Raw genomic sequence first — 23866 nt, forward strand, 5'->3', positions numbered from 1 at the left:
TAATGGTCTTAATTTAAAAACAGATACCGATGGTCTTGATCGCTCATACGCTAATATTTTAGACAAACTAATAAACATTAATTTGACCTAACTTGTTTGTGGTCTGTTGATTTGTAATAACGGTCTTCATTATATCGTTGTACATCGTCATATACAGACATATTGACGATGAAATTTGATCAATGCGATTTCTGTGATATTATTGATTTTATGTCTTTTGTCGACCAACTTGAGGTAAGCTTATTGAGTATTTAATTTTTTACTGCTTTATCAAATTTTATAATTAAAAAATTTTTAATGTAATTTTTAATTCTTGATTATATAATTCACAGACATACTCAATTATTCGAACTAATGTACATACTTTCACCTGAAGAAGTGATAGTCTTGCCTCAGATTGGTTGTATATTACATACTGCGGGACAACATCATTGTTTGCAACTCTGAGTAATTTTTAATTTTATATTGTATTGTCGCTGATGATGATCCGAAACGAAGGATCGAAACGTTCGACATAATATCTATGTTATAGATTTTAAGATTATATTTTTACGCACTGCTAACAGCGTTGACTTTTAATAGCTTTTTGTATTTACTTAAATTTTTTGTATTGTTTTTGAAACATATAAGAGTCTATAATTCAATTATATTATTAATTTATTAATTTTTTATTGTTTTATGTAATAAATCTAATATGTGCTTATATATGTTGAACATCACAGTTGCAAACTTACAGCCGAGTAATGTAAACAGTGGTGACAGATTGGTGGAGATGGCCTAGGAAAAACCGAATTCCGACGGCAAAATCCGCGTCATCTGCTTTCTCTTATCTCTTTCAATCTACCACTCATACTCTTCATATTGCTCGGTTGAAAACAGAGAACCTTCAACTTAACTTTAAAATCAGCTATAGCTGTACATACTTTGAATTTATAAGTTGGAGTATTTCTACCATACATTTAAGACGATTTTTTTCGGGTACAGATTTAAGAGCATATGCAATGGCAGTTGAGACTGGATCATTCACGCTTGATTCTGAAGATTTATTACAACTGCATTGACTGGGATTTGTCAAGAACTCTCCTATTTTTTGAGCGAAAGAGGTCAAGGCTGTTGATTGCTTGGTCATAGCTTGTACAAATAAATGATCCTCTTTTTTTCTGCGTTTAGCGTAGTTATCTGGTTCAGGAACAGTTCTTTTTGTTGACAACTTCTGTATCGCTTTCAGCATTTCCTTTGGTTCATTAACTACAGAAGAACATTTCTCCACATTGAGATCATTAGACAATGTAGATGCATGTGTAACAGCTTTTTCCTTGCTATTCTCAATCGAGGATATTGATGTATCGTCATCTGAAGATAAAAAGAGATAAATGAAAATTATGAATTTCATATTTATTCTATTCTATATACTATATTTACACATATCAATTTACTTACTGCCAAGCACTGATTCCAAATCACTCGTAGACCATGTACTTGGTGGAGACAAAAGCAATGATGCTTGTGGAGATGGTGCTTGTGGAGACGGTACTTGTGGAGACGGTACATGTGGAGACGGTGCTTGTGGAGACGGTACTTGTGGAGACGGTACTTGTGGAGACAGTGTATGTGGAGATGGAGTTTGTGGATATAATATTTGTGGAGATGGTGTTGATCTTGATGGTAGCGAAGAAGGTAATGTTGAAAGTGAAGGTGAAATAAGTAAAGAAGGAAGGGAAGTATTTTCAGTGATTGTGGTCTTATTCACAATTTTCTTTGACGTATAATTACTGACAGGGTTGGGTAGTAACTAGTTAAAATGTTAAAAGTTAAAAAAAAAAGTTAAAAAGTTAATAACTTTTAACTTAACTTAGTTAATTTTAAATGCATTAAATTTTAACTTAACTAAGTTACTTTTAAACGTTAACTTTGTAACTTTTTTTAAGTTAAAAAATTTTTTAATGTCTTTTAAATATCTTAGAAAAATAACAAGATATAATAAGACTAAGGCCGGAATCCATAGTCCGAACATAGTCTAAATCTCAAGGAATGTCTTAAGATGCTAAATACGGCTCTCTGATTGGTTCATGCACTAGTTTAATACCATCTCGAATCTTGAGTAACGTCTATGGATTCCGTCCTAAGAGCGTATATTCATATTTTAAGACCATCTTAAGTAATTTCTTAAGATGCTAATGCAGCCCTCTAATTGGCTTATGCGGTTATGCCTTATGTTATAAACCTTAGTCCGGATCTACAATTAGTGTTTTAAGCCTTAATTAAGTCATAAGAAATTGACTAATTACAGTCAAATATTTTTCTCGTATTCGAATTTAATTGATCAATTTCTTATGGCTTAAGAAAAACTCATTAAAAAGTAAACCTGATAATCTATATTGTAGTTATTTAATCTCATTTTAAGAAAAATTAGGACATTTTGATCTAAAAATAATTTTTTTTCGAAATTAACTTTTTTTTTCAACTTGAGTTAATTCAACATTAACTTAACTTACATTAAGTTAATTTTTTATTCCTTCAACTTTTAACTTAACCTTATTAATTTTTTAAAGCCATTAACTTTAACTTTATTCAGTTAAAAAAAAACATTAACTTACCCAACCCTGATTACTGACAATTCTGAAACAACAAAATATGTACTAATATCACGAACACCAAGCTAATTTTGAATACTTCTAACAGAAGACATAAATGATACAGTATAACATAAATCATTGCATATTTTTTGTTAATGTTAAACAAAAATCGATGTACATCGTGTCTCTTATTAAAAAGTACCATTCATTTATAAATAACAATTATATATGTACTTGCGAGGCATGATATGGTCTATCAAGAATAAACACTGATTGTAAAACTGCCATTTCGGTACATATAGGGGCTTTGTGCTTTGTCCAGATTTCCCTTTAAGACTTACTATTACCTTCCGTCTTTCCCTACCAAATCGCTGGCGAATATTGTACCACATCTTGGCGGCATCTTTTCCTGGTGACAAAAGAAATTAAAACATGAATAAAGTAACCTAAACCTATCCTAACATCGCCACATGCAAACATATAAATTAATTTATATACATCTCACCTGAAAGGCTATAGCAGAATAAGAATGGTAAAAGTGCCCTCTCCTAAAAAGTCGAGTTGACATAGACCATTCGAAAGGTAATCAAAAAATATGTCGATAGTTAAATTTCAAGTCCCTAGACCCTTCTATAACGGTAGGAGGCCTAAAAACGTGTTTTTCTGATATTATTTTCTTCTGACGAGTCTTTACATCAGAGAGTCTTGTAAAAAATCATAGAGGTGGGGTTTTTACCTACAAATAACAACAATTTTTTGCAAGACATATAACCTCAAAATTGGGTCCGAAAAAAATTATTGAACTTTTCAATCAGTGTTTTTATATCCTGTTTTCGAAGGTACTAGATTTGAAATATGTTTTTTTACGTATTTTTTTCCGGTCTTTACGATGACATTACTTATTTTCAAAAAAAAATGGTGGCACACCCGAATTTTAGCTAAAAACTGTTAATTTTTGCGTTTTTTGTGTTTTTTATTGGATTATATTACATTTGGATGACTCAAAATAACATTTTTTTTCGTATTTTTTTACGCCCCATATAATGCTGGAGTCGGATATGTGACATTTTTGCTGCACACCTCAGCATATGCCAAAAACGGATTTTTTTTTAAGGTTACGGAACGCTTTTATCATGTTATACAACCTAGCGGAAAGAAGGAAACAATGTTTTTAGTATTTTTTATGCTCCGACAATTTTTCAATCATATTTGTAATATTTTTAGCTGCGTGCCAACGGTATCTGCCAAAAACGGATTTATTTTGAGGTTATGTAATGTTTTTATTGAGTTATGTTACTGTTACAAGTTCAAAACGGTATGGAAAAAACTATTTTTTATTCGCTTCCCCAATTTTTATTGATAAATTAATATCACCATTCGATTCCTTTCATTTTTGTAAAAAACTTTTGTGAAAAACTCTTAAAAAAGTATTAGAAGAAAAATGCGCTCTATTAGTTAAGCGCACATCAGCAAATGAAACGTGCGTGCTATGAGAATGCTTATTGATTAAGGGGATTCCAGTCGGCTCAGTCGATAAAGTAGTAATCTACGCTAAAAAACTTAAATTAAAAATGACTGAGTCAACTTTTCGAAATTCAGGCTCTGTACTAAAAATTGTAAGCAATATGTATATATGATCTCCTAAAAAATATGAAACATAGATTATTTTCTTTGGAATTTTCTTTAGAAGATGCCATATCTTACACGAATTCTGATGTAAAAAAGATGTTTTATGATGTTATGTTGTTCGGCGCGCAAATTGGGTGGTGGAGGGGTGAGAAGGGAACACATATATATATATTACTATGAATAATGTATTGCGAAGAATATTACTACGTCGACCCTCCATCAGAGGTCTATAGATATTCGTTAAGATTCTCGCAAGTGCTTTGATACGCGTATATCTGTATATATAGAATCTCGATTTAATAACTAAAAACAGGCGTCTAAGGTAGGCTTCCATTACAATACCTTACTGATGAGTCCAGTAGTGGAAGCCGGGACGAAACGCCAACATTACGTGATATTCTTCGCAATATATTAGATTGATTTAAAGATTTTAATGAAAATTAGCTCATTGCCCTTATTTCATTATATTAGTAGTTGAATACTTATTGAGCCTTATCATAAATATGTAAAAAAGATGTTTTATGATGTTATATATCTATGTCACTTGCGGTATAATAACACTAACAATAATTATCGCTACTTACGTCATAACCAAGAATATTCATTTAAGAATTGGAATACATACAACCGCTTTCTGTAATAAAAATATCGCGAATAATTTTTCAAGTTACATGCGATAAGTTATTCAGATTATTTAGTGTGAAGTTTTCATGATACATTAATATATGCTACAACCTTCAAGAAAGCAATTGAAAGCAATTCAAAAGTAATTCTAACCACTGTATACGACCTTTTCAAAAATTCCAAAGAAAATAATCTATACTCCATACTTTTTAGGAAATCATATATACATATTGCTTACAATTTTTAGTACAGAGCCCGAATTTCGAAAAGTCGACTCAGTTATTTTTAATTTAAGTTTTTTAGCGTAGATTACTACTTTATCGACTGAGCCGACTGGAATCCCCTTAATCAATAAGCATTCTCATAGCACGCACGTTTCATTTGCTGATGTGCGCTTAACTAATAGAGCGCATTTTTCTTCTAATACTTTTTTAAGAGTTTTTCATAAAAGTTTTTTACAAAAATGAAAGGAATCAAATGGTGATATTAATTTATCAATAAAAATTGGGGAAGCGAATAAAAAATCGTTTTTTCCATACCGTTTTGAACTTGTAACAGTAACATAACTCAATAAAAACATTACATAACCTCAAAATAAATCCGTTTTTGGCAGATACCGTTAGCACGCAGCTAAAAATATTACAAATATGATTGAAAAATTGTCGGAGCATAAAAAATACCAAAAACATTGTTTCCTTCTTTCCGCTAGGTTGTATAACATGATAAAAGCGTTCCGTAACCTTAAAAAAAATCCGTTTTTGGCATATGCTGAGGTGTGCAGCAAAAATGTCACATATCTGACTTCAGCATTATATGGGGCGTAAAAAAATACGAAAGAAAATGTTATTTTGAGTCATCCAAATGTAATATAATCCAATAAAAAAACACAAAAAACGCAAAAATTAACAGTTTTTAGCTAAAATTCGGGTGTGCCACTATTTTTTTTTTTAAATAAGTAGTGTCATCGTAAAGACCGGAAAAAAATACGTAAAAAAAACATATTTCAAATCTAGTACCTTCGAAAACAGGATATAAAAACACTGATTGAAAAGTTCAATAATTTTTTTCGGACCCAATTTTGAGGTTATATGTCTTGCAAAAAATTGTTGTTATTTGTAGGTAAAAACCCCACCTCTATGATTTTTTACAAGACTCTCTGATGTAAAGACTCGTCAGAAGAAAATAATATCAGAAAAACACGTTTTTAGGCCTCCTACCGTTATAGAAGGGTCTAGGGACTTGAAATTTTAGCTATCGACATATTTTTTGATTACCTTTCGAATGGTCTATGTCAACTCGACTTTTTAGGAGAGGGCACTTTTACCATTCTTATTCTGCTATAGCCTTTGTATTGATAAACAAGATCCAATGTTCTCCCAAGCTAAGTCTTTACAAAAATCTTTACCAGCATATTCCTTCCAGTTTTTCGCATACAGAGTGGGATTCGCTTTAACAAGAGTGATAAGCTTTTGTTGTAATGAAGCATCATGTTCATCGTTATCATCCTCTACGCTATTTGTTATATCATCTTCGTCAGACATTGCGATATTTTAATATGGGATATTCTGCAGAAACTGCGTATCAAATTCACTGATAATGCTGAAAATCGCTGTAAGTAACGCAAGACATTTACCTTCTTCTTCTTCTAAATTTGAATGGCCCAGGTTTTGGTAAATCCGGATAATCGTGGCCAGTCGTACCAAAAGGAAATTATATGCGTCAAAAGATAAATGTGAAACCAAAGTGGGTGATGCTGGATGCAATGCCCGCGAAAACGGCGTTGCTCGAACGGTATCCGGGCGCCTGCATCTACGGCGTCGTCACACCGCAATTTCGTGAAAAATGACGAACAATCGAGACGAGCCCATCCGCGGACCCACATCAATGTAATACAATGAACACTTTTAAAAATATACAATAGAAAGCACCCGATCCGAAACGCGTTTACGGTCGAGTGGTTCTTCGGCATTCTTCGGAACTCGCAAGACATTTACCGTAAGCCGTAGGCAGTACTGAAATGGAAATAATTCATTTCGCTTACAGCTACTGTTGCGACCTCTTAAACCGGAAATACATCACTTACTGCCTACTGTTACGGCTTAAAACTTTCCATTATAAACGGACATTAACGCGATACCATGCGAATAAGGATGGATGGAAGGAAGTAAAGAATTGAGAGACGTGCTATTTAAATTCATATGTTTTGATAATAATAATAATAATAATAATGTAACGATGCCCCCCTAAATGGCATCGTCACTATTGTACATGTCAAGTAAGGCTATATGTCGGGAATAATTCACAGGAACAGCAGCCGCCGAAACCGCCTGTCTCACCGAAAAATGCCGACCGTCATCGAGGACCGCCGATCGGAAATTTTCTCCCACGAGAAGCCGATCGGCGGAAAATATCGAGACCGACCGGAATATAACGAGCGAGACTGGCGGTCTAGTATAAAATACCGCGTTGACTACGCGGTGCGGCCTTTTTGCCTCTAACAGTCCGATCCAGAACACTTTTCCGAAATCACCAGCTCCTTCTCAGTGCTCCGAGACCGCTTTCCGAGACCTGCTCGTTCCGACGAACTTAGGGGGTAGGGCGTACCCTGCCTCTACCGGGCGTTCTCGGCCGCCGGACGGACCGTCTACGGATAGATCTCCGAACACGCACCGCGTTGCTCCGACGAACCTAGGGGGTAGGGTGTTCTCTGCCTTTACCGGGCGTTCTCGGCCGCCGGACAACCGCTGCAGTTATCCCTACAAACCTCCGCACACTCTTCTTTCCCTATCCCGAATATCCCATCCCGATAACCAGCATTCGAAAGGGGGTAGGGCGCTCTCTGCCTCTGTCGGGTGTTCTCGGTCGCTGGTTATCGGATCCTTTTCCTTATTATTCGCAACCATCTTCGAAAATATGCGTCGCGCCGAGTTATACTTGCTGGCGTATACCCGCGTTCCACCGCGTTGCAAATCGCCGTAATAGCTCGCGACCATTTGTAAATATCCCGCGCGTTTAGAATTAAGTCTCGTTGTATTGTCCGCGTCCGCTTTGCGATTATATATATATTTCTGTTATCCGCGTTCGTCTATTTCTTCGTCCGTATCGCCATGATTTGCGTCCGTTTTCTGTATTATATTTTCTTTATGTTATATCTTCGTGTGTTATAATATCTTCGCTTTTGTTGTAATAAATTGTGTTCGTCATCAAACTATCACTTTTATATTCTTTCTTTTCTTCTGCGATTTCCGACTTATCACGTATTTCCGAAACACCGATCCGACGCGAATACTCCTCCCGCCAAACCTTTTTTATACGCATTCCCGACGAGCTAGTCCGAGTATAAAAATCAGGTAGTTACAATAATAATATTATAATAATCATAGTCATAATAATAATAATATAACGATAATGATAATGATAATATATAATATAATGATAATGATAATGATAATATATAATTAAAATATAAACAAATCTCTCGATGTTAAAACAATAGAGGATGATAACAAGGCAAATCTGAGAGTCAACGAAACTTACAATTTAAATTTTCATGTATATTAAAACTTCTGAATAGAATTAAATTAAATTAAATTAAAAAAAACCATATTAGATGGAACACTTGTACTCGATCTGTCATAACGGACCATAGATTAGAATTTAATCATGAATTTCAATGGGACAATGTAAAAATATTAGATAAAGAACCTTGTTATGGTAAAAGAATAGTTTCTGAGATGGTAAATATCAAGAGACAAAACAATAGTTTAAATCTTCAAACAGATACAGAAAACCTCCATGAGGGATATGTAACGATTATAAACAACATATGACTTTGCAGTATCAAAAGAATTTTTTAAAAAACATTAACAATGTTGAATATCGTCAGTCGTTATTAGAAACTCGATTCGTGTAGTTCGCAATCGTTATAGTTTGTAAGAAATTAACTTCTAAAGAATGTGTTAATAATTTGTACATCACTGATGACATGATGTGGATGCATAAAAATTTTTTTATTTGAGATTTGTCTGGACTAACTGTTGACTAGGAATGTATCACATTAATTTGTCATCGAAGTGATAACCACACAGTTCAGATTTAACATTTAAGACACGCGTCATGAGTAATGTAAGGGTGAGTTTTTCAATGAGAAAATGTTTTGAATACCTATTTATTATAATTTAATATAATGGTCTTTATAGAATATTGAATTTGAAAACATTCGATCCGTCAATCTATTGTCAGCATATTCGTTCTCTCGGGTCACTCATCGTCGGGTCGACAAACACACGACAAGAAAGCGAATTAATATTTGTAACACCGATATCACGGACATTATTACATCTGAAGAAGACTCAATACAAATATGCAGTTGCTAAGAAAGAATTTTGCATAATACAGATTTTTATACACGTACAGTGATAAAATCATTAGTGTAATTCGATATTTAAAAATGCAACGTTCGCAAGTTCTGTTTAAGATTTTTTGCAAAAGACACGTCCGGTGATGAGAGCAGTAATGTAATTTGATACAAATGCAACGTTGCCGAATTGCATATTTAATAGTTAAGAGATGCGACGTTGCCAAATAGATTGATATAAAACGTGAAGATTTAGACGCATCGTGTCATTAGTCAATCTAGCGACATGGAGCGAGATTTCATAGAGCAAGCTACCCTGCTTAGTACCAGAGAAGAGTATGTCGCGTGGGAACAGCGATGCGACGAATTCATCGAATCTTTGGAAGAACAGAATCAGATCAAACGACCGCGATTATCGATCGGCAATAGACAATCAGTGATCGCATGTATCGCGCGGCTCGAAAGTTTGAAGGATTCAGTGCGGACGATTCGTGCACGTGGGCACCGGATATGGACTCCGATGGCGTGAGATCGAAATGCCGTTCGAAAGCCGTATTCTAACGGGCGCGATGATAAACTCTAATCACATCGACCCCCACCGATTCCTCGAAGACGCGAGTGAAATTGTGCTCGAGCGTGTACAGTGTAGTATTATGCGGAGATATGACTCTATAAAGATAAATACAGTATTTAATTTTGAATTCATAGCGGGTGACAAACGCGCGAACAAGAGTATCGCCACCCGGAACTTTGAAATATATCGATGCACCGATCAGCGCGAGTGGTACGTGTCGCGCGTCGTCGAGCCAATCCTCGCATCGCTCGAAGAGTTTCAAGAACGCAATAGCGGCTGGGCACTGTCGCGTATACTAAATTTAACAGTGAACGCGAATAAACTAAATCCTCTGCGCGCGGGATGTCACATCAAACTCCCGGAGAAAATTATGCGGAAGAGAGCGGTGATCAATGTGCAATCCAAAGACAATGCTTGTTTTGCATGGTCAGTGGTCGCCGCTCTGCATCCCGTCAAAAAAATGTGGAACGGGAATCTTCGTATCCACACTACTCATCGGTACTAAATCATACGGGTATTGAGTTCCCGATGACGTTGAGTCAAATTAAAAAATTTGAAAATCTCAACATTTCCGTCAACGTTTACGCCATCGAGGAGGGGATCGTACCGATACGACTCGCCGACCAAAAGAGGAGCAAGCACGTAAACCTCTTGTACGTGGAGAATGACATCGTGGGACACTTTGTGCTGATTAAAGACCTGTCACGTTTAGTAAGCTCGCAAATTAGCAAAAAGAAGAACAGGAAATACTTCTGCGATAGGTATGTATAATAATAATAATAATGATAATAATAATAATAATAATAATAACAACAGTAACAATAGTAATAATAATAGTAATAATAGTAATAATAGTAATAATTTTATTTTATTTTATTTTATTTTTTTTCCAGATGCCTCTACTATTTTAGTTCAAGTGCCAAGTTGGAACTCCACAGCGTCGACTGCGGAAAATTAAACGATTGTGCAGTAAGGCTACCGAGCAAGGACGACAAGTGGCTCGAGTTCAAGAACCATTGCAGGAAGGAGCGCGTCCCTTTCGTGGTCTACGCCAATTTGGAGTGCGCATTGGAGAAAACGGATAAGGAGTCTACATCATCCACATACACATACCAACATCACAACGTCTTCAGTATCGGGTATTACGTTTATTGTTCTTATGATAGCTCACTGTCAGGCTATCGATTTCACCGCGATAATAATTGTATATCATGGTTCGCGGATGAATTGAAAAATTTAGCACATATTGTGCAATCTGTAATTTCAACCAATGTTCCCATGGATTTCACGCGAGATGATTGGCGAAAATTTAATAGCACCACGCACTGTCATGTATGCGAGAAACCGTTCATGAAAGATGATACAGCCACACAAAAAAAAAGTACCCGGGTTGGGGGATCAGACCACACTTTCTTTATGTATTTTGGTGCGCTGAACACGAATTTGAAGTCCGTTTTGCTCCATCACGTCAGGATTTCTTCCTAACCTCAAAAAACATGTCGGATTTTATGTAACAGGCAAACTTTTTTAAATAATGACCGATTGGCTTGAATCTTGTTACTCGGGGGTTTTTGGGGTCGCTGATTAAGAATGTAACGTTAAATTTTCAAAATTCAAAATGGCGGATCCAAAATGGTGGACAAATTTTTAAAAAGTAGTTGGATTTTTACCAAACTTAGTATCTGAGGGTTTTCGGGGTCGCTGATTAAGAATTTAACGTTACATTTTTTCAATTTTTTTTTTTCAAAATTGTCCCCCATATTGGATCCGCCATTTTGAATTTTGAAAATCTAACGTTAAATTCTTAAACAGCGACCCCAAAAACCCCCGAGTAACAAGATTCAAGCCAATCCGGCATTATTTAAAAAAGTTTGCCTGTTACATAAAATCCGACATGTTTTTTGAGGTTAGGAAGAAATCCTGACGTGATGGAGCAAAACGGACTTCAAATTCGTGTTCAGCGCACCAAAATACGTAAAGAAAGTGTAGTCTGATCCCCCAACCCGGGTACTTTTTTTTTGTGTGGCTGTGTGATAAGCGGGCACGCGATCACTGCCATCCCACTGGGCGATACAGAGGTCCAGCGCACTCAAATTGTAATTTAAATTATAAGGATTCGCGTTGCATACCCGTAGTCTTTCACAATTTAACCAGTTACGACGCTCATTTCATTATCAAAGAAATTGCAACCGCCTATGAAGGACGGGTAGATTTATTACCAATAACTAAAGAAAAATATATTTCATTCACTAAACACGTTGATGATACTATAGATGATAAAAAAAATTGCATACAATTACGTTTCATAGATTCATACAGATTTCTCGCTTCTAGTTTAGACAAATTAGCATCTTTTCTTAGCAAAGATAAGCTGTGGGTACTGCGACGCGAATTTTCTCATTTATCGGACGAAAATTTTAATCTTTTAACTCGAAAAGGTGCCTTTCCGTACGAATACATTGATTGCAGTGAAAAATTGAATGAATCGTGCTTGCCGCCTCGCGAGTCGTTTTATAGTTCATTGACAGACGACACGGTATCCAAGAGCGATTACGCGCACGCTGTCAACGTGTGGCAGCGGTTCTCCATCCAAACGATCGGTGAATATAGCGACCTGTATCTAAAAACAGATGTATTGTTGTTGGCCGACGTCTTTGAAAATTTCCGTTGCATCGCGAGTTACGGGCTCGACCCCGCATATTATTACACCTTGCCTGGCTTCACATAGGATGTCATGTTGAAGCATACAGGTGTAAAATTTGAATTGCTTACAGACATTGACATGATCATATTTGTCGAGCGCGGTATACGCGGTGGTCTGAGCCAGTGCTCAAACAGGTACGCGCGAGCCAACAACAAATACATGCCGTCGTACGACCCATCGAAACAGTTATCATATTTAATGTATTATGATGTCAACAACCTCTATGGCTGGGCAATGTGTCAACCATTGCCATACGCCGACTTTCGATGGATCGACGACGTGCAAAATTTCGACTTTTCGACCATCGCGCTAGATTCACCTACGGGCTACATTCTCGAGGTAGACTTGGAATATCCGCAACATCTCCACGACGCGCACACTGACCTACCGTTCTGTCCAACGCGAGAGAAACCGCCCAGCAAGCGCGATGAGAAGCTCCTCGTGACGTTATGCGATAAGCAGCGTTACGTGATTCATTATCGCAACCTGCAGCAGTGTACTCATCACGGCCTTCGTATCACAAAGGTTCACCGTATATTGCAATTCACGCAATCTCCATGGCTTCGCGATTATATAGAACTAATAATAGTTTAAAGAAACTTTAAAATATTGCAATAATATCAAGTTAACGACTCTCACAATTAAATCAAAAAAATATAATATAAAATAACCTATGTATTTAACATTGTACATTGGTATAAAGGCAATAGAGTCATAGTGTTAGTTGTAATTTAACAATACTTATTCAATCTAATTCGCAATCAATGATCGCAATCTATTCCGGACGTTTCGGCAAAGGTTTCTTGCCATCTTCAGCGATGATATATATATTCATGTTTCCATAGAAAAATTAATATATCCAAGAATAAGCACAACCCTCGGCCAATGAAGTTCTTCAGCTTCTTGGTTATGGTATTGTTGTCTATATATATTGTGACGTGACATTTTGTCAGTCACTCGGAAAAGCAGCATAATGCGAGATCCTGGGTCCTTCAGGGTCAACGGGCGAGCGCACAAGCGAATGTGCGACATTATTTATTATTTTTATTTCCTTTTTGCGATTATTGTATTACTTAATTTTATTCTTTTTCTTGCGATTATTGTATTATTTTTCTCTTTTTCTTCTTGTCGCTATTTAGTTAAGTTTTAGTTAATATTAAGACGATCGTGAGCTCGGATTTCGCCGGTAATTCACGATCAGAGCCGGTGGCTACGCTGTATTCTTGTGTTCGGCCGTCTCACCTATCGCTAGAACAGAGAAGACGTCGCCTCCCACGAGGAAGAGATTGCTATATGAAGAATTTGGCTGAAGTCACGCGAAGAGCGGCACACGCAGGTCGTATTATTTCCTATTTGTTATTAATGTCGCTATTATTTGGTGGATTATCGCACCCTCATTGCAGACGCCTCGGAGAGGGACGTCAGCTGGGAACGGACTCAAAGGCAGAACATCCGCCGAAGCATCGTGTCCCACAACGATCGATGGAAGATCGTCAAGCGACAAGGAAGCATTTTCGGACTTTTGGAAAAGCGCGCCACAGCGTAAAAGGATCTGCGACACGCAAGGATCAGCGGGATTCGTCGCGGGGTCACGCGGTCGAGACGAGCCAATTAGAGCAAGTAGAGGCCGATAAGAGAGGGCCTGACGACCTGCGTGAATCCGCGGAAACTTCCGATCGGCACTTGTGCAGTGACGGACCTCGAGTAAGGACGCAGGATCTCGCCCATAACTTGTCAGGAACTTCGAGAATATTCGTCGAAGATGAGCACTGCTATCGGCTCTCGTACAGACTTTGAAGGAAGCGGCTGAGGAGGAGTATCTTGGTGAGGCGAGCGTTATTCGTTTTATTGTAAAGCCACCGATCGCGTAATCTTTTGTGAGCGTCTTGAGCGGATCGCGTGTGAGAATTTACGCGGATTTGATTCGGTCGATGTCGTACCGGCAAAGAGTAACGTCATTGTTTCTGTCGATGAGCGCGTGCCATCCGCTCGAGCGTAAGAGTTTGTGAACTCAGGATTGTCGTTATTGCTCGCCCGTGTCACTGCCAAGTCATATCGTTCGTATTAATTGTTGAGATTCCGGTTTGTTTAAGATTAGAGTCGAGCCGCGTGACACCGCTCAGCATTAGGCTGTCGGTGTGCTGGAAGTTCTTAGAGTCGAACATTTCTAAGTACCGTCGTCGACGACCTTGCCATTGTACTTTCTGTAATAAAGTAAACTTGTCGTCGACGCGCGACCGCGGTATTCTGTAAATTACGTCAGCTCATGTATCGACGCGAACTGAATAAAGTGGGAACTCTTTGTTATTCTTAATGTTAATTTCTGTCTGATTATTTCTGTCTGTCTCTACCTCATTCTCCGACATTGTTTCCCGCACATCGCGAACCACTCCCTCTACCAATTTTGTTGGATGAGCTAGCTGAGCCTGTCCGTCGCGAATTCCGTTGCTCTGTAATTTCTTTGTCCGAGCGTAACATCTTAATTTAGTGCGAAGAGTGGCACGCTCTCTCGTGCCTGGCGCCCAACGAAAATTAGTACGGCTCGAAGATCGAAGCACATAAAATTTAAGGAAGAACCGCACTTTTACTAATTATATTATTGTCTCCACCTTTTTGAGCTATCGCGTATAAAGAGCAGCGGATGAAGTGACGAAGTTGTGTCGTTCCTCACACGTACGGTCACAATATATAGAACTAAACACAAAAATTTAGAACATTGGCAAAGAATGATTTTGAAAAAAACTTATACAAACTTATGAATAACGCGGTATTTGGCAAAACCATAGAGAATGTGCGTGATCGTGTCGATGTAAAATTGTTAACAAAATGGGAAAGTAGATACGGTGCTGAAGCAATGATCGCGAAACCCAACTTTCACAGTCGTAGCGTTTTCTTGGAGAATCTGGTCGCGATAGAACTGCGTAAGCTCGAGGTGAAATTCGACAAACCTATATACGTGGGTATGTGCATCCTCGATATATCGAAAACGTGTTTGTACGAGTTTCACCACGAATATATGGCACCGCTGTTTCACGATAAATGCAAAATTATGTACTATATACCGATACTGATAGCCTCATATACCATGTAGAGTGTGACGACGTATATGAAATTATTAAACGCGATATCGATAGATTTGATACGAGCGATTACTCTGTCGACAATCCATATCGCATTCCGCTCGCGAATAAAAAAGTTCCAGGTCTTATGAAAGACGAGAACAACGGTGCCATCATGACTGAATTCGTCGGGCTTAGAGCGAAAATGTACGCTTTAGGTGTGCAAGGAAAGAAGGATACGAAAAAGGCAAAGGGTGTCAAAAGTAACGTTGTGGCAAGATCCATAACTTTTGATGAGTACACGCGATGCTTAAACGGTGCTATTGAAATGACGCGCAGACAATCGTGCATCAGATCGAAATTGCACGAGGTGTATACGATATCGGAAACAAAAATCACTCTAAGTCCACACGATGATAAGCGGTATATCGTATCAGTTTCTACCGACACGCTCCCGTGGGGACATTACCGGTGTAAATAAAACATATCTTGTATGAATAATAATAATATTTAATATGTATAACATGTATAAAATGTATAATATATGTAATATGTCATATGTAATATATATAATATGTAAATATATCCATATGTAATATATAATATGTAAATATATTTGTAAAGAATATTTAATATACTTTAATGTATAATATATAATTTATATAATGTGTAATTTTATAATGTATAATTTATAATTTTATGATACATTGTCTTTATGAATTCACGAATTGTGTGATTTGCCAAGTCCCAACCATTTCACATAAACCTCGTTTCCCCTTTTGCGAAACACTTTTTCAACAAGGTGTACATTGGGATTAGCGATGCGATGCAGTTCGTATTCGTAGAATCCTCCAGCGATGAGCTCTCCGCGGGAATCCTCCAGTAGATACGTCACTGGATTAGTTTGCAGCACTTTGATAATTTTAAAGACCTCCGTCGTCCAGTTCGGTGTGAAACCTTTTTCAAATATTGTCTTGAATTTGCTCACGCGTACCGTATCGCCTACTGTGAATTTTGTGGGACCCGCGATCTTTATCGCACTATACACCGTACCCAGGAGTCTTTCGGCGATCGCGGGGGTTACGTCAGCGGATCGCATGCCGATAGTGCGATGCTTACGCGCGTTGTAATCCGATACGAAACGGGGCAGAATTTCGATCCATTTACAGTTTCCGTTGTATGTAAACTGTTTCCACATGTCATTCTTCAATGTACGATTGAATCGTTCAACGACCGATGCCTTCATTACTGAATACGTAGAATAATGATTGATGTTGTGCTTCTTCAAAAGTTTCTGCACATCTGAGTTGTAAAATTCCTTTCCTTTGTCAGTCTGCAAATTTTTCGGACATCTTCTGTCGTCTCGAATTATCTTTGCAATTATCTTTGCGTCACCTCGTTCCCGCTCTTGGCTTTGAGCGGCATGGCCCATGCATGCTTACTCAGCACGTCGATGACAGTGAGAATGTAGTGGTAACCTCTGTTGAAGCGCGTATACGGACGCATCTCGACTACATCCGCCTGCCACAGGTCATCGTATCCATGTACTATGACGCGTCTTCGCGGAAAATTTCTTCTCGCCGGAGCGTGTAATTCTTCAACCAGCGATCGTTTCTCAGACATTCTTCGATTCTCGAATCTTTTTTTCAAATTCATTTAAAATAATTTGCACGTTATTCTGGAATGATGTTATCCGTCTTTCAATTTCATCAAGACGATCTTTCAAATCTTGAACACTCTGCTGCATATATCGTTTGTTTGCTGCCTCAGTATCCTCCACTGGTAGCGCTAAACGTCGAATCTTACGCGACTTTGCGTCAAAGTCGGCTGCAACTCGACAAAGAGCGTTATCGCGCAAGTAATTTCTGAACAATCCACGGCACTGATAGTGCGATTTGCTTCCTTCTCCGAGCGACAGTCCAAACTTGTTGATCGACATTTCGATGTCGACTGATCGACGTGTATAGATCGCGATCAATTTATAATCAGTCCGGCTTCGCGAAGTTCTTCGATAATCGATAGAATCTCATTATCGTGGCCGTTGTGACCTGCTTGATGCGAGGTTTCGAGCAATCGAAAACGGTCTACAAGTTCGTTGGGATCGTCCCAATGTACGTAATCAATCCTGTTGTCGGTTAATGACATGGCACACGACAAATCGAGTTTTTTCTTTATACCGGTCCCAACCTTTTTACCCAACACCAATGGTGCGATGATGTTCTTGTACTTGTGTCCCTTGTTACCCAATACTTGATTACCAGCGTTATGACCACGCCGATAAGCGTTTGTTGTCAACAGAATGCTCTTGTAAGTCTGTATGTCGTCACCAGTGCATATACTTTCGTTGGGAAACTTCATAAAGATCAATTCGTACAGTCCTGGTATTCCATCGTATCTATTTCCATCTATAATTATGTCGTCGTTTTTGCTTAAGGTGATACGTTTGTCACCGAGCATCGTTCCCTCGTCGCTAAAGTATACTCCATACACGACGTCTATGTGACGGCTTTCTTACCACTCAAGACAGCTTTCAGATATTTCTTTCCCAACGGACCATAGTTTGCATGTAGTTTTTCTTGCCCCTCGGATGTTTGAAGCAGATGTCGGATGGATGTTACAAGTGGTTCATTGGCAATCTCGAATACTTTTTCGACGGATGGAGCGTGGTCGTACGATAACTCGCGCGATCCTGTTATTTCAGACATTTCGTTCAATGTGGATGGTACAGTTTTCGATCTATTCAACGCTGATTTCACAGGTGTGGAAGACTGTATAGGACTATCGTACGAAGCGTTCGGTCGTTTTTGCTTCGGTTTCGGTTCCTCGCTTTTTTCCGAAAAGAATGCTTCAGTCTTGATAGGATCCTTGGACGATTCAACTGTATTTTCGACAATTTGTTTCAACGGTTCGGTAATAGGTTTAAAGTGTCTCTCCAACGCGATCTCCTCGTCCATTTTACCAGTTTTCAAAGCGCGATACTTTTTACGAATTGAATCGCTCGTTTTCGCAATCTCTATGGCTATCTTCTCATGATCTTTGTCGCTGTCCATGTTGCACAGTTAGCGTATCGATGACAACTGATCGCTTCACGGTACCGCAAAGTCATTAAATCCTTTTTTGTATTGTCCATTAGTAAGCGCACTGTCCTTATCAATTACGAGAAATCCATACTTTTGCTGCCAACATTTACAACACAAATCGCAGAAATCTTCGTATGACATGTCGGTATTTACATAATCGTTGTACACGCGTTTCAGGTTGGTGCCCATCCTGCTTAAACAGAATCAACAGATTTGCATTGTCACGTATAAGAAGCTTCGGTATCTTTGCATACGTCTGACAGAGATAGAAGCAGTCAACGTTCGCGTGTCGACCCATTGCAAAATAATCTCTTATCGCGTCTTGCTTGTCGCATGCCACGTCATCAAAGATAAATATTGAATTCGGAAGCGCCTCGCTCAGCGGAATGATTTCGCTGTTATTGGAGAATGTAAAATAGTTTATTTCTTCGACCGGTGCTAATAAATTTTCGAGATATCGATACTTTGGCTGTTGCAGAGATTTCGAGTAGACGTGTACATTCTCGAAGCGTACGCCGTTTGGGCTCTCGAGCAAGCTTATGAGAACGTTGGTTTTACCGCAGTTCGACGGGCCGCAAATGATTGCGCGAATAGAACATACTCGGTAGCATGTTGCCATGCTTGCGCATCTCTTTATTGGTTTGCACTTTACCCTCGATATTCGTCACTTTGATATACTGCGACTGGTGCACGAACCGCATATTTTCTCGTTCCACAGGAAACTGGAAAAAGATATCGCAAGCGGGCCTATTTATAGAACTACGTAGAGCGTAATCGCTCAGTAATCAAAATGTTTCTCATCGTGTCGAATGATTTAACCTCTAAAGAGTTGGAATATATACCAAAAATTGTTTTACTGCGAGAGTTTGAGAATTGTATAGATCTGCTGTGGGATAGACTCCCTGAGCATATACGAGCCAATTCGGAGGTACAACGACACCGTCGGTGTCTCAAGCATTACAATTTGCCGAGTCATCAAACGCATATCGACGGTCCAGCGCCGTTGATAAAGAATTGTAGCGAATGTTGTCGAGAGGCAGAGGTTTGTTAAATAAAGTGATAAATGCGCTTCCTTTCGAATTGCACATTCCCGGTTATCAGTTTTGTGGACCGTGTACGCGTTTGGAGAAACGATTAGCTAGAGGCGACAGAGGTATTAATCCCTTGGACACGGCGTGTCGCGAACACGATATAGCGTATTCGCACAACAACGGTCTCACTGAACGGCACGCGGCTGATAATATACTCGCTGAAAATTCGCGGAAACGCATTACCGCAAGAGATTTGTCTCTCACAGAGAGAGCCGCCGCGGGTGCGTACAGCAACGACAAATGCGTGCACACGATACGCGAGTTTTCACCGAATGTCCCACCAGGATATACTCTCTAAAATTTTTGGAGTGAAGTTTTCACTCTAATTCTGGAGCCGCTGACCAGTTCACTCCACATGAAACAAATATTCACTTTAATAGAGTGAATGTATTCACACCAAAACAAAAGGTGAAAAGATTCACTCTTATTTTTAAAGTGAAATCGTTAACGCTCTAAACTTCACTCCAATTTGAAGTGCAAAAATCGCGTCGATTCGCGTCTAATCAGTGTAGCGACGTACGTGTGAAGCAAGCGACGAACGTGTGAAAGAGAAGTCTTGTGAGGACACTCGAGCGGGTCGGACGTGTTTCGTTCCGTCTCTCAGTGACATTGAAGAAATCGAAGAACAATAAAATTGCAACAACTGATTTTTCAAAAAATTGCCATTGCAAACACTTATGGACTAATGTATATTGCAAACACTTATATGGACTAATGTATTTTTATAATAAAGACTATATATATATATATATGAAGTATTTTTATAATAAAGATATATTTTTATAATAAAGATGTATTTTTATAATAAAGATTATATAGATATATGAAGTAACTCGAGAGCGTCAAATTATTTAATGAAATATTCTCTCTTTCATTATAGATACTGAAATTTACTTGCATTAACTATCGGTCAATTTTTATCTTGATATACGGTTTTCGCCTCTTCTCATCAATCTGCGCGCATAGTCTATACACCGTTCGGCATTTACACTGTAAAATAAAATGCGGGAACCAAGCTGAAAATCGGTCGAAAATTGCAAGTAAGTTCCCACTGTCTCATAACTTACTGAATTCTCACTCTAGTAGAATATTAAAATCCTCATTCCATTCGAGAGAACCGTGTCACTCTTTTTAGAGTTGAAGAATCAATCCAATGAAGAGTGATAAATTTCACTCGTTCGAAAAGCGAAATTTCATTCCATTTCGATTGGCGGTATTTTCATGAATATTTGGAGTGACTTTTCAATCCAAAAGAGTGAGATTTCACTCTAAGAAATTTAGAGAGTAAGATATCGGAAATGCCGACGCAGATCATTTACCTTCCGAGCGTCGTACGGAGCATTACGGATCTGACGATTCGCATGGTGGATCAAGACGGTCGATTGCTCGATTTTCATGGAGAGGAGATGACCGTTAGATTGCATGTACGGAGACGACGGCGCTAACGTGAGATGCTTGTACTGAATGAACAACCGAAACAGACGAGAGATTTTAACGGAGAGACTTCATCTAGAAAAAAACTTACTGCGTCCAACGTTGCATTTTTAAAGTCGTTGGGTTTTATCGTACGAAATGGTTGATATCTTGAACATTGTCGGTGAGCCGATCTTTGACGATCGCATCGTCAAGTTTGAAATTCGTATGTACAATCCATACGCCAATACGACGTTTGCACATAGCGACGAGATACAAATACCCATACAGCAGCAGGATTTATACACGTTGCCATGCAAAAGTTTTCTCTACATTGAAGGAAGATTGACCGTAAAGAAGAAGGACCAAGAGACGCCAACAACGCTTGGAAATAATTGCATAGCGTTCATGTTTGATGTAATTCGGTATGAACTCAACAGTGTGGAGATTGATCGCAACAGAAATGTTGGGATTACCAGTACCCTCAAGAACTATGTATCGCTGACGTATGACAAGTCTTTGATTGCGTTGAACGCTGGATGGGATTCTAGATCCGATATAACGGAAGGTTACTTTAACTTTTGCGTACCGCTCAACATGCTGTTGGGCTTTTGCGAGGATTACAAACGCGTGATTGTGAACGCTCGCCATGAATTGATTTTGATACGAGCGCGCAACGATAACAATTGTATACTGGGAAATCCTGCGACGGAACCGGAGGTTGAACTGATCAAAGTGCAATGGCGGATGCCTCATGTTATGCTAAACGAGATCAATAAACTATCAATGCTGCGAGCATTGGAAAGCGGTCGTTATCTCAGTATGAGTTTTCGCTCATGGGATCTATACGAGTATCCTCTGTTACAGAGTACGACGAAGCATTCATTGGCTGTCAAAGCGGCGACTCAACTCGAGAAGCCACGTTACGTTATTTTTGCTCTTCAGACCGGTCGAAAGAATATCATGTCTCAAGATGCAAGTGTGTTTGATGATTGTAAATTGAGTAATGTGAAGCTTTATCTCAATTCAGAGTTTTATCCGTACGGTGATTTGAATCTCGATTTCGACCAAAAGAGATACGCTCTCCTGTTTGATATGTACGCGCGTTTTCGTAAAGCATATTACGGAATCGACTGCTTCGAAACGCTGCTCAATGTACTCTCGTTTATCAAGAAAGGACCGTTTACGGTCATTGACTGCTCGCGACGAAACGAATCCGTCAATAGCGCTACCGTGGATGTGCGAATAGAGTTTGACTGCAAGGAGAATGTACCCGCCAATACTACCGCCTATTGCCTCATCATACATGATCGTGTTATCGAATACTGCCCGCTGTCCAACGTAGTGTAAGATTATGTAAATTGCATCGTCAGCAATTATCTTCAATTTAAGAGAGATTAACACTGACATGAGTGCAGTTTCGAATAAATGCTCGTCATGATCATACCAACGTTTGTGGATCTACAAGGATTCGTCGTAGACAAGAAATTTATCATCAAGGAAGTAGCAGTGCTCAGAAGAGGAACTGTTATCACACACTACATTTTTTCATGTCCTATGCCATGGAATTTACTGACAAGATTCGATAAATCTTGCGCTTCCTGGTTGAGTGCTTATCACCATGGATTGCGATGGGAAGACGAGATGGTCCCGTACAGCATGGCGAAACGTCTAATCACAGAGGCTGTAATAGAAGACGATGAATCTCTCGTATATGTAAAGGGGCTTGAAAAACGACAATGGCTATCCGATATACTCGTACTCGATTGCAATAATGCGATCGTTGAAACTCTAGATGCGCATTACGAAGATGTAGAATCCCTACGTAATATAGATCCTTGTAATACAATACGGTGTGGAAGACACGCTAAGAATTGTGCTTCGCAAAATGTATTTGAAATATTCAATTGGTGGTCGCAACATCAGGAATAATTGTAAGATTTTTGAAATAAATGTAAGATTTTTTATATAAATAAATACGTTTTATTTCCGTTATCCTTATCACCCATATAATAGATATAAGTCAAAAGTAGACTGGTAACTGTGTACAATGTACCGATAGCTGCTTGATATCTGTTTATAGCAGTTCGATAGCTGTTTGATAGCTGTTTGATAGCTGTTTGATAGTTGTTCGATAGCTGTTCGATAGCCGTTCGATAGCCGTTCGATATTCGTATAACTGCGCTTCAAATGCTGCAATAATGGATAAAAAAAAATTTGGAAAAAACAACGGTGTTATAAGTACATAATTAAATAAGTAAATAAATAAATGAAAAATAATAACATTAAAAGAGTTTATGTCAGAGTATTCGCATTTAGTCACCTTCTTTCGCTTCCATCCATCCTTATTCGCGCGTTATCGTATAGTAAAACGCGCTGCGACAGCGTCATCGCGTGCGACAGCATCACCGCGTGTCGTATCCGTATTGAGCATATACGCACTCTTTAAGATAATTAAATGATAAGAAACAATTATATTATTAATTAACAAATATGAAAAAAATAATTATATTGTTACTGCTTTAAAATACATTTTTAAATAAAGGTATCAGTGTTCTTTGTTCCTTCCTTCCTCATTCGCGCGGTATCGTGTAACGCGCTGCGCCAGCGTTATCGCGTGCGACAGCCTCATCGCGTGCGGTATCCGTATTGCGCGCTCTTTAAATTATTTAATTCATTAGAACAAAAAATAATGGAAATTATTTATTTTTATCGAATTATTATTATTATTATTATTATTATTATTACTGCTGCATAAA

At 38.4% G+C, this 23866-nt stretch overlaps 1 protein-coding gene across 1 annotated transcript; it reads left to right on the plus strand.

Annotated features, from left to right (window-relative positions):
* Positions 1–21266: 21266 nt before the first annotated feature.
* LOC108773057 (uncharacterized) lies at positions 21267–22457 on the plus strand. Its single transcript, XM_018538772.1, has one exon. It carries the CDS (start codon positions 21267–21269, stop codon positions 22455–22457), a length of 1191 nt encoding a protein of 396 aa, XP_018394274.1.
* The last annotated feature ends 1409 nt before the right edge of the window (positions 22458–23866 follow it).

Source organism: Cyphomyrmex costatus, unplaced genomic scaffold, assembly GCF_001594065.2.
Source record: "Cyphomyrmex costatus isolate MS0001 unplaced genomic scaffold, Ccosl1.0 scaffold197, whole genome shotgun sequence".
Classification (NCBI taxonomy): domain Eukaryota; kingdom Metazoa; phylum Arthropoda; class Insecta; order Hymenoptera; family Formicidae; genus Cyphomyrmex; species Cyphomyrmex costatus.

Coding starts and splice junctions, on each gene's coding strand:
- LOC108773057 (XM_018538772.1), top strand. CDS start 21,267: ATGGTTGATATCTTGAACATTGTCGGTGAGCCGATCTTTGACGATCGC.